We start from the raw sequence: 16,135 nt of genomic DNA on the forward strand, positions 1-16,135 counted from the left end.
AAACTGGAAATCTGCCAAAATGACAGGAAAAAGCGTTTTAAAAATATGTAGCCTACCAACTATCTGAAATACAGGTCAGGGGCATTAACACATTGTTTTGTGTATAATATAAAGTACTGATGTAGCTAATGGTGTTTCTGGTTTGATTTTAAAACTGTTTATGCTTGTAGAAAATATTTGTCATGTAAAATATATTGATTACCACAGCAGTGGGCAGACTTAGGAGCTAAATATAGAGGAAAGTTGTATGTGGACTGTGGACACGTCTATACTGAGTGTACAAAACAGTAAGAACAACTTCCTAATATTGAGTTTTTCTTACATTTGTATCTTTGGGGTCCAGTAGTGGAACAGATATCCATACTTTCAGATTTTCTGCAGATCCAGGGACAAATTCTGTGTTTCATTTGTTATTTATCCAGCCACATTTGAGCAGATGTCTGCTGCATGTGTGTCTGAAATCATCCCAAGCACAGTTGGGGCACATTGATTGTCTCTCGCCCCATTTCTCCACATGTGCATTGCTACACCACATCACCATAGCAATTTGCGAACCATGCCCAAGCCATTTTGCACTTCCAGGTGGCACTGCATGCTGTTTAATCCCTAGTAAAAATGATTTCAATACCCAATACCTAGTAGTTTCCTCTCTTTCCTTCAGTGCTATATTGTAGAAACATAGTTTAATATGAAGAAGACAGTGTCTGGTTAGAAAACAAATGTTCAAATAAACCTCAGAGGGAAATTAGCTAATTTTTGTGGGCTTGCTACATGTTGTGGTTGTTTTTATAGAAGAGTAGAGTGTGTTCCTTGGTCAGACCTCAGCATGGGCTCTGGATGGGGAGAAGGAGCTGTCCCTGGCTTTGCACAAATTGGGTAGATTTGGGGAAATCCACAATTTAATCATTTCATGCATGTTTTCAATGTCAAACGTCGTTCTGTGGACATGGTTTATTTGTCCATTGATTTACTTGAATAATCAACTGCATTTTGACCATTTATGGCTTATTGTTTAGCTTTACAGTATTTTGGATAATATCCAGTGTACATATGTTAATCAATTCTTTAGCTATATGGACATGTTGACAGAATGTGTGTTCCAACACAGCTCTCAGCTGCATCTTCAGCTGAACATTCAATCATTTATCCTCCCAGACACAGGAGACGGAACATTGTTCAGGAAATCCAGGCCAACGGCCACCGATCACTCTCTCTAGTTTACAATAGTAAACGGCCTCTGTCAAATCTCAAGGGAGGACTCTTTCTTATACAACTTATCCTGTACAGAATACACATGGGCACATGGGGGCGTTCTGGAGGGCTCTGGGGAATCTTACACTTCTAGCAGTGCTGATTGCTGGAACTGCTCTTTCTCTCTCTGTGTTCTGTGACGTGACCCTAAACTGCTCTGAACAATGTCGTTTCTTTCTATAAATGGACTGAAGAGGTATAGTTATTGAGCCCACTACCCCTTGCACAAAATCTCTATAAATGGTTGCACTGATTGTTATTTCAAACCCTCCTACAGGGCTGACTCAATGTGACAGTCATGGATGTTGATGCCAGAGAGAGGCCCTCTGGGAACTATAGAGGATAATGGAGTCCAACGGTTCCTGTGTCCATCTGTAAATTCCCCTGAATTATAGCTTCATAAATATTGTCCTCTGTCATACCTTGTTTTTCTGCGTTTGACATAAAACTGAGGGTAGAAAATAATTTGAGACAGTTCCAGATGCTAAGGACTTTTCACAATGGGAGTGTATGAAGCGGATTAACCCAAACATTTCACATGACAAAATTAAATATGTTCTATTACCTTCCAAATAAATGTTTCCTCCAATAAAAGTTCAAACATGTTGATTAGAAGCGTCTTTCCCTCAGCCGTGATTCAGGGTCTTTGTTCTCCCTAGGCTCACCATATGCTGAGGTGATCAGGTGATTCTCCAGCAATTATTTCTATATTCGTCCTTCATGTGGAACCACTTTTAAGGTAATTGCTTCTCAGTTGTCAATCCAGAGATGCCATACCCAACCTCTGTCCCTCGTCACCTGTTCTCTTGATGTATCTAGAGTATGGGCTAGGATTACTTAGCTTTCTACTGAACTACCTGAACCATTTTCATCTTAATCAGAAAATAATCAAGTCCACATGTATAAACAAATGTATATTTTATTATTTCCACGGTATATGAACAATTACAAAAGTGGGAACCTGGGTTTGTGGTCCCTATTATACAAAGCAAATGTGTGCAGTCTGCTCCCTTAAATGTATGTGAAACAGCATTGCATGACAGTGATTCATTTCCAGCACAGTTGAAGATCCATGCAAGAAAAACCTCTGTTATGTTCACAGACTAACTGCACCCTGGTTGAATATTTGAGACAGGATTATAATAGCGATGATCACATACTGTAGGAATATCTATTTCTACAAAACCAGAATAAATGTTTAGTATGAAAATATTTTTAGTAGAAAATATTTTTTCTCCTTTCTTTTCTGTTGAAGGACCTTTCCCAAGATGGAAGCATGATCAATCTGAGTGAATATATATAGAGATTGTAAGGTGTTATCCTTGGCTGTTGGCTTAGAAAACGAGTGCATTGCAACACCTCTATAGCACTTGTCTGAGCATGAACCTCAGTGGATAAAGTTGAGGACCATTTCTGAGGGGAGCTGCTACAATGCTCCAGCTGAAATACTGAGATAGTCCAGATTCATGTGTCTGAGAGTGGATCAAACCTAGTCCTCAGGACCTCAGCACATTGTATTGCTTATCACAAATCAATATTTGGCAAGGGATCATCTACAGAAATATTTTTCTTACAGACATCATATCATGTCAACACGTGATTTACATGTGAAAGTATCTTACATCAGGGGTTGGTTTTGTTTATTTCACACAATAATACATATTTCCCTGTTTCATTTCCTGTGAGAAACCTCAATTCATTGTCCATGTTTGACCATTTCACTTTATTTTCCCCAAACTGTAACTAGCCCTCTTAGGCTGTAATTAGTCTTACTCATCGTTAGAGTCATGGTTTCCATACATAAACCAAGCGTCAATCTTTAAACCGCCCCTGCAATTATCGATGAAGAGGGTGGCATTTTTGGCTACGCTCTAACGTAAAAAAATTAAAATAAAGCCAGTTGAAGGGAGAAGCAAAAAACGAGAGTGAGAGAGAGAGAGAGAGAGAGAGAGAGAGAGAGAGAGAGAGAGAGAGGCTCTCATTCATGATGATAAAAACCAATGCTTGGCTCCACAGGCAGAAATAGTAAAATTGTCAGACACAAACCAATAAATCGTTCTAGGGCCAAGTCATACATCCATTTAAAATGGCATTTGTTCCCCTTTCTGTTCTTTGTAATCACTTTATCTATCAAAACATTTGACAAACATCTGTGACTGACCATTATTTAAGTTGGTCCATTTTTGGCACTGAATCTAGTTCAGCTAAGAAGTATCAGCTATTGATAAACCTACTTTACATGGACAATAGCCATCAAAGAGGCCCTAAGGGGTCTGAATCAAAGCATGTTTGCACATAACTGTCAAATCAGCTGCCCACAGCGGTCGGTGGGTAAAGGACAGCAGGACACAGCCCTTCTGCTCTACCTCACGCTGCCTGTCAACTGCAATTCATCTCAGCAGTTTCTAACTGAACTCGGTGGGGGTTAAAATGGTGGGTGTTAGGTGTTGCATGTCACCCCCGCATCCTCCACGTGCCCACAGTTTGTCTTACCCCAGCCTGAGAACTTGCACTGGTGAATGGTGTCCTCATTCCCAACACAGGCCACATCATCCATCCAAATGAGCCCAGTACCTGTAGAGATAGATGGATAGATAGATAGATAGATAGATAGATAGATAGATAGATAGATAGATAGATAGATAGATAGATAGATAGATAGATAGATAGATAGATAGATAGATAGATAGATAGATAGATAGATAGATAGATAGATAGATAGATAGATAGATAGATAGATAGATAGATAGATAGATAGATAGATAGATAGATAGAAAGAAAGAAAGAAAGAAAGAAAGAAAGAAAGAAAGAAAGAAAGAAAGAAAGAAAGAAAGAAAGAAAGAAAGAAAGAAAGAAAGAAAGAAAGAAAGAAAGAAAGAAAAAGAGAGAGAGAGCGAGAGCGAGAGAAAGAGAGTTCAGAAACACTTTAGTCAAGATTAACCTAACAGTGCACATCTGTCCTCTCAGCCAGATCGACTCCAGTATTCAGGACTTACAGAAAAGTATGGTTTTCAGATGAGATGATAAGGGAGGGAATATAGGGGCAGCCAAGTATCAGGCTCTGCTGTTCTATTGTTTTTATTCTCAAATCACAGCCTTTATCTGAATGAAATAGAGTGTGATAGCAGTCTGGTCTGGTCATACTCAGGCTCCTCTTATTCATCACACCACTCTCCTTTGAGAGCCCTTGGAAGCATTAATGTGAGGCAGATATCTGGCAGAGGGATGAGAGCATGTCATGGCTCCACAAACACAGATGTTCTGGAGACTGGAGCAAGCCTCTTCTCTCCCCTGTCCACAGGCACCAGGCAGGGTAGCCAAGCGCCACCAGAGGGGACCTCTGGCATGGAGTCTCCGTCTGAAATTGGGTTTATTGTGGTATCAATTACATTGAAGACAGAGCTGAGAGGCCGACAAACACATGAGACACCACCCTCCAGAGATAGATGGGAGGGGGTAAGGGTAGCTGAAGGATGGGATTAAAAACAAACAAAAGATAACTATTGTAAAATGTATATAGTATGTATAAGCTGGAAGTAGAAGCCTAAGTGTTGTTGCCCATTAGTTTACTCCAATTAGGGGAGGGGTGGTAGGGTTAGGGGAAAATAATTAAGGAAAATATATTTTACAAATATATATAAATATATTTATGTAAACAAATATATTGGGGATTGGAAATGATGCAGACAATTACATTGATGGAAGCTACAATCTATCTACAATATTAAAGATGATCTACACCCAAAAGAAAATGCTTTTAGGTGCTTGAAGTCCAGATGGTATTCCACTCCCTCTATTGTTCTACCACTGTGCTCTATTTGGGATCTAATTTACCTACTTGCCAAATAAGCAGGTTTGAGAAAGACATAGGACCTTAGATATATGCCTAACATAACTCCAACTTGGTTTGATTTATAACAACAAGGGATAATATACATGCAGGAAAATCACACAGATACTGTACACTGAGTATACAAAACATTAAGAACACCTGCTCTTTCCATGACATAGACTGACCAGGTGAATCCATTTGATATATTTTTTACATTTTTTAGCAGACGCTCTTATCCAGGGCGACTTACAGTTAGTGAGTGCATACATTTTCATACTGGTTGCCCGTGGGAATCAAACCCACAACCCTGGCGTTGCAAGCGCCATGCTCTACCAACTGAGCTACACGGGACTATCCAGGTGAAAGCTATGATCCCTTATTGATGTCACTTGTTAAATCCACTTCAATCAGTGTAGATGAAGGGGAGGAGACAGGTTAAAGAAGGATTTTTAAGCCTTGAGACATGGATTGTGTATGTGTGCCATTCTGAGGGTGAATGGCCAAGACAAAAAATGTAAGTGCCTTTGAACAGGGTATGGTAGTAGGTGCCAAGCACATCGTTTTGTGTCAAGAACTGCAACGCTGCTGGGGTTTTCTCGCACAACAGTTTCCCATGTGTATCAAGAATGGTCCACCACCCAAAGGACATCCAGCCAACTTTACATAACTGTGGGAATCATTTGAGTCAACATGGGCCAGCAACCCTGTGAAACGCTTTTGACACCTTGTAGAGTCCATGCCCCGACGAACTGAGGCTGTTCTGAGGGCAAAAGGGGGGAGTGCAACTCAATATTAGGAAGGTGTTCTTAATGTTTTTTATACTGAGTGTATATATTATATCAAACCAATCCACATAATATTCGTTTTTAAATGCAATGTCATAAGGATGTCACTCTCCCCACAAAAGGTTCCCACAAAGTTAACATTAGCATAAGCATGTCTGTCTTATCCCACATTTGAATCAGATTTCACGTTTTAATTCCTGGTCTTCGTTTGGGTTATATTTGAATGCTGTCAACATAACGAGCACAAAAAGCACAATATGCTTTTTATAAACCTGAATCAGACGTTAAATTCTTTCACTCTACGATGAGAGTTTACAGATGTGCATGTGGGCCTCCTCCCCATAGGCCTACCAGGGGCTGTGTACTGGTGACGGGATTCATAGACAGACTTGATGAAAGATCATAAGAGGCCAAATATCTTCTGCTTTGGCTGGAGCCAGCAGACTAGACCATCAAATCTTTTAATGCCAGGGTTTGTCTGATATATCATATAAATATGCATCTATAATGAGAATTATGTGTGTAGTTAGGAAATAATGTCTCAATTTCAGCTATTTTATGTATCTGTGTGTCTTACCTCCAAAGAAGTAGTATCGCTAATGCTCAAAGGAGGCCCTTCCTTTCACGTTTAAGAACAGGATGTGTTTGTACATATTGTTACATACTGTTTTCTATATACTTTATGACCAACAGTATTGTTGAGAATGGACCAGGACCTAGTCTATCTACTCTATCCGTTTGTTCACAGAAACATTCTGAACTTTGAGTGTGAGCAATATTTTCCCTCAGAATGTTGGCGAAAACACTCTGTATGATCAGAGTTTCTGTTTTAAGGTCATTCTACCACATTTAGCACCATGAGAGAAGACTCCAAGTTTGAGCACCACCAACTACATAACATTGAATAACTGAAACATCTTGAGTGCAGCATGAACATGAAGCACACTTGAAAAGGAAACTTGGCCAGGACCAGTATAGCATAGTATACATTCACCACAGATGTTTGGAGCTGGGCCTAATACATCACTGTTGGGTTTATTTTTAACTAGACATGCCTCCTAAACTGGTTTACCCAGCATCTCAACACTAATTTTGAGAATTATTTATTGGATTGACCATGCACAATGTCGTCTCTAACATAATTATAGATACAAATATGGGTCAGGATGAGGTCAAGAATAAAGAAACTAAATTTAGCTTCACAAATGGGGTCTATGAAAGACACATTTACAACTGTTTAATTAATCCTCAAAAGTACATGTGAATTATTGTTCATTTTAAAGAATGGTTCTTGGAATTTTCCAGATTAATTTGAACTAAATAATATTAATACACCATAATATTTTGATTGGACCAAACAGAGATGTGTGTTTATGCATGATATAATGATGGTTGTTGAAAATAGGTCATAAGAGAGGAAACAGATGGATATTACCACTGGCACATTTTTGATGGCATCTGGCTCCTATGATTTTCCCTATAAACGTATATGGATCTCAGTAGTATTCGAATGCTGTGTGCTCTAATACCCACCATAAAAAAGTACAATTACAAAAACAAATGGTAAAAATCATAATCACCCTCCACAAGTTTATCACAGTCTGCACTGTAGTTAGTTCACAACTCGATAGAGATTAAAACGGCCAAAAGGCTTACCTTGTCCAAACCGGCCTGTTTTATGAATCTCGAAGGCTCCTCTGTAGCCAAGCATCCTGCAGACCACGTCGCCATCCTTCTTGTCCCAGACATCATCACACACTGTTCCCCAGCGCCTCTCGTGGAACACCTCCACTCGCCCCTCGTGAGGGCCTGATCCATTCACCAGCCTCACCAGTGTCTCATCCACTGAATCACAAACACACAGCAGGAGAGAGAGACATGTATGGTGGTTAGACAGGGGAAGCTGGTCATGGGCCAAAAACCCTGAGGGTTTCCTAGACCACAGATCACAGATAAGGTTGAGGTGGCTTAACTCAGTATATTAACCCAAAAGTGGGATCAAAGAGTGCATTGCTGTAAAGTAAATTTAATTACAGTAATATTCAGAGGACACTGGCAAGTTGATTTGCTGTTGATTTCCCAAACAGCTTGGTTTACCAGCATGTCTTGGATTAGTGAAGTCATCCTTTTTTGATTAGTTTGTTCAAAGCACTGTTTGTACATTTCATTTAGACAAATAAATCCATCAGATATGGAGCAACAAGCCAAACATCTTTCTAACTTTATTTAATGTAAATTATTTTTCCATAAGCGGAGAAATAAAACAAAACACTTGAACACAACTTTAGGAAATGCTTTCAATGAAGCTTGTTTGATCAAAGGGGTTTCCTATTAGGGGTGATTATCGCCTCCAAGCTTGGTGACCTCCATAACTTAAATTATAAAGAGGTTGGAGTGAAAATTGCCTTGTGGTCATGTCGGGGCAGTAGAAGGTGTTGAAAACGATTAGTACCTCTCATTGGAAGATTACCTCTGACTCAACTAGGCTTTATTGACCTTTTTAGGAGATGAATGACCTGATGCTCTATTGGCTGAACATGAATCTGGAGGATAGACTCGAGAAGAGCACAGGAACAAGGTCAGGAATAAGGTCAGAGAATGTTGTCACAAGAAATAGAGATGCAGGGACAGGATATTAGCCATATCATAAAGTGGCATTATTACAGTTTGTCAAGATAAACTTTCATTGACTAAATGTGTGTTGTCAGTTCTTTGGTTAGTCAAACACAATCTGTGTTCTACCCTGGACTGTATGTGTCTCTGCTCACGGTCCCTAATGGAGTTTCATATGCAAGACCTCACCTCCCAGATATGGCCATCACAGGGACCAGTCTATGTGCTATCGTAACTGTGCTGAGGCCATCTCCTCCATCTCAGGTCACCTCCGCTGTGTTTGTTGGTGCTAGACTATGTTCTGCCTTGTTTAAAGAGGGTTCTGGTTGGGTAATGTCTTTATCCTGGTGTGTGTGTGTGTGTGTGTGTGTGTGTGTGTGTGTGTGTGTGTGTGTGTGTGTGTGTGTGTGTGTGTGTGTGTGTGTGTGCGGGCGCCACACAAGACAGCAGGCGTCTCTTTCCCACAGCACACAAAGTGGGAGGCTGATCTGATCTGTTCGGCCCTTTGCAACAACATTTCTGGACAAATGGACTAAGACAATGCTGTGCATTTTGGGGTGTTTGTGTGTGCAGGTCTGCACGTGTGAGTGTGTATATGTTCACAACTTTAGGTTGTTCATGTGTAAATGCACCTCACATTGGAAGATTAACTCTGACTCAACTATCAACTAGCCTTTATTTACCTTTATAGGAGATGAATAACCTGGGGCCCCAATGGCTGAACATGAATCTGGAGGATAGACTCGAAAAGAGCACAGGAACATGTCGTTAATGTGTTGCAGATGCTGGACCCTGAGCTACGCTCTACTCTTAGCCTGAGACATGCAGCCAATCTGGCAGACTGAAACCATGTGTCTGCTACAGACATGTAGGCAGAACTTTCATTTTGTCATTAGGGATTACTCTGGTAATGGCTCAGGAAATTTCAATCTGTCCAGTGAGAAGCAGACCCAGGTTATCTCTGATAGGGCTAGACCAGAGCCAGGGTGGTATTAGCAGAGTAACTAACAGGGCACAGTGGATGAGGATCTGTGTGCAGTAGGTAGCAGTACCGACATGGAGAAGCCCAAGGTCTTATAAATGCCTATTTCAGCACAATGATGCATAGGTCTACTTGACTGGCACTATGAGGTCAGATTGATTTAGCCTACAGAGCTAAATCAGAGATACACATACTTACTGTAGTATCACTAAAACTTAACAATCGTACAGCTGTAAGTGATTCATGAAATACTGCTTTTAGGGAAATAGGAAACGAGAAATAGAATTGAGTGCACTTTAGAGGACTATGTTACACTGTTACATAGAGACATTTATGACTAAGTGATGTAGTAGAGGAGAGTCTCCCCTATCCTTCTGTGGAATAAGGTCAGAGAATGTTGTCACAAGAAATAGAGATGCAGGGACAGGATATTAGCCATATCATAAAGTGAAATTATTACCGTTTGTCAAGATAAACTGTCTAGCTGTAGCCTACTGCAGAACAAGGGCAATATAACAAACAATCTCACATGTTGAGTTTGCCTACTTGTACAAGCATTTACTCTATAATTTATCTCTGCTTGATATCTGTACGTCTGAATACAAACACTACTACATCTCTCGGGCTTTCACTGACTAAATGTGTGTTGTCAGTTCTTTGGTTAGTCAAACACAATCTGTGTTCTACCCTGGACAGTATGTGTCTCTGCTCACGGTCCCTAATGGAGTTTCATATGCAAGACCTCACCTCCCAGATATGGCCATCACAGGGACCAGTCTATGTGCTATCGTAACTGTGCTGAGGCCATCTCCTCCCTCTCAGGTCAACTCCGCTGTGTTTGTTGGTGCTAGACTATGTTCTGCCTTGTTTAAAGAGGGTTCTGGTTGGGTAATGTCATTATCCTCGTGTGTGTGTGTGTGTGTGTGTGTGTGCCACACTAGACAGCAGGCGTCTCTTTCCCACAGCACACACAGTGGGAGGCTGATCCGAGGGGCCTCCCATCCACCATCATGTTTGGGAAGATTTAGGAAGAATAGGAAGGAGGGGAAATGGTAGTTCTAGCCAGGATGTCATATTACAGCTCCCCTGCAAATTATGCCTAGTCCTGTAATCCTGGAACAAAATACCTAATGAAAAATATGTTGCAGCCAGGTATAGACCTCCCTTGAGGCCAGCATGAGGCTTGGTTTGGTCAAATCATTTTAGAAATTCAGCCAGAAACTTAAAAAAGTTAATCACACATCCAACAGAAAACCTCTTAGCAGACTTCTCCTGAGAGAGACTCATGCACAGTATAATACAGGGCCTATTAAAGTCCAGCTAATTGATCACATGACGGCGTAATGAAAACCAGTACTTCCCATTTCTACCGCCACACTCATGACATCTCTCTGTAGTTTCACAACTGAGAATCCAAAGTGGCGCAGTGGTCTAAGGCACTGCATCGCAGTGCTAGCTGTGCCACTAGAGATCCTGGTTCGAGTCCAGGCTCTGTCGCAGCCGGCCGTGACCGGGAGATCGGCGCACAATTGGGCCAGCGTCGTCCAAAGTAGGGGAGGGTTTGGCCGGCAGGGATGTGGGTTCGTTTCCCATGGGGGGCCAGTATAAAATAATTTAAAAAAATAATAACAACATGTATGCATTCACTAACTGTAAGTCGCTCTGGATAAGAGCGTCTGCTAAATGAAATGAAAAAGTAGTTGTTCTAGAAACAGAGCTGTTTAGTCTTGTGGGAGAAAACACTCAAATCAGTGCTGTCAATACCTTATAAAAGCAGGCATGTTTCCAAATGTGCATTTGGCGATTGGAGCACTGGCCCACTTTGCTATACTTTACGTCATCTAAACTACAATTTTAACTAGGTCTTTTCATTATTAAAATATACTGGGAAAAAATGATATCTGACTTGAATTTGGCATGTATGAGCACATAATCAGGGTATAAACAATAACCGATTAAATAACTAAAATGGCTATACTGACCTATAAAACTGGCAGTCAACCAAATGTTCTACCTTCCTCTCTACTCTTAGGGGAGAGGAAGGGAGTGAATCTTAATCTTAGCGCAACAGCTTACAACATCTGGCAGGGAACTGATGTTCGGCCCTTTGCAACAACATTTCTGGACTAATGGTCTAAGACAATGCTGTGCATTTTGGTGCGTGTGTGTGTGTGTGTGTGCAGGTCTGAGTGCACGTGTGAGTGTGTATATGTTCACAACTTCAGGCTGTTCATATGTAAATGTGACTGCTCATGCATGTGTATATGAGTAAAGTCGCAGTCAATAACTTAGCACCAGGTTGACACTTCAAATGTGGAGAATGGAGCTTGTGTCTGTCCTGTAAAAATAATCTTTCAAATCCAAGCTTACTTCAGTTTCTGTTGGACTCTTGGGATATCATATCAAAGTTTGGTACCCCCATCCTGAGAGGTGTGTGGGTGTGAGGGTGAAAGGCAACGCTATGGCAACAATTACCAAGTAAGCTTTAAAGTACCTGACATTTTACTGCTTGTCACGCTAGTTACAGTATATGGGGCTTTAGGTCCAACTGCACCCCCAACTCTCAGCCCCAGCTCTCAGCCCTAACCCTCAGCCTGAGGTAAGCCCCAGCTCTCAGCCTTCTAGGAGAAGCATGGTTGTCAGTTGTGACATTCTAAAAGTAAAGCGGCGTAAATAAGATCAATGAACAAGGGGACTGGGGGAGAGCGATCCCCAACTCAAAAAGCCCCACGGTGTCTGAGCTGTGACAGACCTTCCTCTCACTACGAGGACCTATACTTTGTGTGACACCACTGCTTTCCATCAACCACTAGCATGAGCGCTTGACAAATATGGAAACAATTCCAGACCAAGTACCAGAAGAAAAAAAGAAATTGCCCTCAAATCTCTTAAATCACATGGCTTTGAATGTAGAGTGCTGATCTTTTCCTCCTTGTAGCTAACAGAGAGAAATATATTTCAGATGTTTGTAGCTGTCACTTTAAGAAGAACACCGTTCCAGCTCTCATCACACCAAAATGGGTTTAATGATGTCATACAGAAAGAATAATATTTCCTGTGTGAGGGAAGACATTGAGGTTTGTGGGTTTGTTTTCTTTCCCTGCTTGAAAATACATTGTGGTTTTATTGAAATTACCTGTCAGTGGTGGTGTGCGGGCATATACTGTACAACGATACGACAGGCCCACTCCGTACAGCCAGGCCTACTAACCAGTTTGCCCATGCTTCAAACATTGTGAATAAATGTTTTGATACTTATTATTTGGTGAGGTAAGCCATATTGAGTGGTTTGGATACAGGAAGAAACCTGTAAAACGTCATGCTAATACCTACTTCAACATATGAGGTGACCTTTCCATGTAGAAGTAGAGCAGAGATTTATGCCTGTTGTGACTCGGCCCATAAAAATACTTTATTTTTCTGTTTGATCCACTGGCATCCCTGTTTACAGGTGGGGTCTGCCAGATGAGAGCCTCCAGCTACTGATGTAAATGAGTAATGAACTCACTAGACTGAGACCAGCATGTGACTTCAGCTCTGGTGCTGAGTTTTGGAATGTGTTGTGATGGAGCAAACGACATTCCAAAGCCAAACAGAGAGGGAACAGGCCTCAAAAGACCCTCTGCACTCCTTCAACCCCTCCTATAGCCTACCTGGGTTTTATTACAACCTATTACAATAACTCATTTTACGATGCAGCAGTGTTAGAGATATGTATGCAGATAACGATTGACAACATCATGGACGAAGATCATTTGGAGGATAAGAAGGAATCAGCAATCCCATAACTCTTCACTGCGCTCACTGGTCTCACCTGTTTTTTCACCATGGTCACCTCGGTCTCCCTTCTCGCCCTTCAGTCCTCTGTCTCCTCTGTCACCTTGGAAATGACAGACAGACAACAAAACATTGTGTTACGCTCAGTGGCATAACAAGAAGTAGCACAGATTAATATATAACATCATGTAAGTACAAAATTAAACTATACATAAGTGAAACTGATGATCCACTTGAACAAGAACAGTATTACATGTACACTACCGGTCAAAAGTTTTAGAACACCTACTCATTCAAGGGTTTTTCTTTATTTTTACAATTTTCTACATTGTAATATTGAAGACATCAAAACTATGAAATAACACATATGGAATCATGTAGTAACCAAAAAAGTGTTAAACAAATCAAAATATATTTTATATTTCAGATTCTTCAAATAGCCACCCTTTGCCTTGATGACAGCTTTGCACACTCTTGGCATTCTCTCAACCAGCTTCATGAGATAGTCACCTGGAATGCATTTCAATTAACAGGTGTACCTTGTTAAAAGTTAATTTGTGGAATTGATTTCCTTCTTAATTTGAGCCAATCAGTTGTGTTGTGACAAGGTAGGGGGGCGGGGTATACAGAAGATAGCCCTATTTGGTAAAATACCAAGTCCATATTACGGCAAGAACAGCTCAAATAAGCAAAGAGAAACGTCAGTCCATCATTGCTTTAAGACATGAAGGTCAGTCAACACGGAACATTTCAAGAACTCGAAAAACCATCAATGGACGTCAGAGTTACCTCTGCTGCAGAGGATAAGTTCATTAGAGTTACCAGCCTCAGAAATTGAAGCCCAAATAAATGCTTCACAGAGTTTAAGTAACAGACACATCTCAACATCAACTGTTCAGAGGAGACTGTGTGAATCAGGCCTTCATGGTCGTATTGCTGCAAAGAAACCAGTACTAAAGGACACCAATAAGAAGAAGAGACTTGCTTGGGCCAAGAAACACGAACAATGGACATTAGACCGGTGGAAATGTGTCCTTTGGTCTGGAGTCCAAATTGGAGATTTTTGGTTCAAACCGCAGTGTCTTTGTGAGACGCGGTGTGGGTGAACGGATGATCTCCGCATGTGTGGTTCCCACCATAAAGCATGGAAGAGGAGGTGTTATGGTGTGGGGGTGCTTTGCTGGTGACACTGTCTGTGATTTATTTAGAATTCAAGGCACACTTAACCAGCATGGCTACCACAGCATTCTGCAGCGATCCGCCATCCCATCTGGTTTGGGCTTAGTGGGACTATCATTTGTTTTTCAACAGGACAATGGCCCAACACACCTCCAGGCTATGTAAGGGCTATTTTACCAAGAAGGAGAGTGATGGAGTGCTGCATCAGATGACCTGGCCTCCACAATCCCACGACCTCAACCCAATTGAGATGGTTTGGGCTGAGTCGGACGGCAGAGTGAAGAAAAAGCAGCCAACAAGTGCTCAGCATATGTGGGAACTCCTTCAAGACTTTTGTAAAAGCATTCCAGGTTAAGCTGGTTGAGAGAATGCCAACAATGTGCAAAGCTGCCATAAAGGCAAAGGGTGGCTATTTGAAGAATCTCAAATATAAAATATATATGTTGATTTGTTTAACACTTTTTTGGTTACTACATTATTCCATATGTGTTATTTCATAGTTTTGATGTCTTCACTATTATTCTACAATGTAGAAAATAGTAAAAAATTAAATAAAAAATGGAATGAGTAGGTGTTCTAAAACGTATGACCGGTAGTGAATGTACAGTTGAAGTCAGAAGTTTACATACATTTAGGTTGGAGTCATTAAAACTCGTTTTTCAACCACTCCACACATTTCTTGTTAACAAACTATAGTTTTGGTAGGTCGGTTAGGACATCTACATGACACAAGTCATGTTTCCAACAATTGTTTACAGACAGATTATTTCACTTATAATTCACTGTATCACAATTCCAGTGGGTCAGAAGTTTACATACACTAAGTTGACTGTGCCTTTAAACAGCTTGGAAAATTCCAGAAAATGATGTCATGGCTTTAGAAGCTTCTGATAGGCTAATTGACATCATTTGAGTCAAGTGGAGGTGTACCTGTGGATGTATTTCAAGGCCTACCTTCAAACTCAGTGCCTCTTTGCTTGACATCATGGGAAAATCAAAAGAAATCAGCCAAGACCTCAGAAAAAAAATTGTAGACCTCCACAAGTCTGGTTCATCCTTGGGAGCAATTTCCAAATGCCTGAAGGTACCACGTTCATCTGTACAAACAATAGTACACAAGTATAAACACCATGGGACCACGCAGCCGTCATACCGCTCAGGAAGGAGACGCGTTCTGTCTCTTAGAGATGAACGTACTTTGGTGCGAAAAGTGCAAATCAATCGCAGAACAACAGCAAAGGACCTTGTGAAGAAGCTGGAGGAAACAGGTACAAAAGTATCTATATCCACAGTAAAACGAGTCCTACATCGACATAACCTGAAAGGCTGCTCAGCAAGGAAGAAGCCACTGCTCCAAAACCGCCATAAAAAAGCCAGACGACGGTTTGCAACAGCACATGGGGACAAAGATTGTACTTTTTGGAGAAATATCCTCTGGTCTGATTAAACAAAAATAGAACTGTTTGGCCATATTGACCATCGTTATGTTTGGAGGAAAAGGGAGTGCTTGCAAGCCGAAGAACACCATCCCAACCGTGAAGCACAGGGGTGGCAGCATCATGCTGTGGGGGTGCTTTGCTGCAGGAGGGGCTGGTGCACTTCACAAAATACATGGCCTCATGAGGAAGGAAAATTATGTGGATATATTGAAGCAACATCTCAAGATATCAGTCAGGAAGTTAAAGCTTGGTCGCAAATGGGTCTTCCAAATGGACA

General features: G+C 41.1%; 1 protein-coding gene across 1 annotated transcript in view; it reads right to left on the reverse strand.

The window, feature by feature from the left end:
* Positions 1–2,152: 2,152 nt before the first annotated feature.
* The window catches only part of LOC121548926 (scavenger receptor class A member 5), a 54,780-nt gene continuing 40,797 nt past the window's right edge, over positions 2,153–16,135 (reverse strand). Inside the window, exons 7-9 of the mRNA XM_041860599.2 lie at positions 13,278–13,343; positions 7,525–7,713; positions 2,153–3,825 (exon numbers count right to left, since the gene is read on the reverse strand). Of these exons, the coding sequence (XP_041716533.1) occupies positions 3,692–3,825; positions 7,525–7,713; positions 13,278–13,343 (389 nt within the window). The 3' untranslated portion in view covers positions 2,153–3,691. The remainder of the gene's footprint in view (positions 3,826–7,524; positions 7,714–13,277; positions 13,344–16,135) is intronic.

Source organism: Coregonus clupeaformis, chromosome 33 (genome assembly GCF_020615455.1).
Source record: "Coregonus clupeaformis isolate EN_2021a chromosome 33, ASM2061545v1, whole genome shotgun sequence".
Classification (NCBI taxonomy): Eukaryota; Metazoa; Chordata; class Actinopteri; order Salmoniformes; family Salmonidae; genus Coregonus; species Coregonus clupeaformis.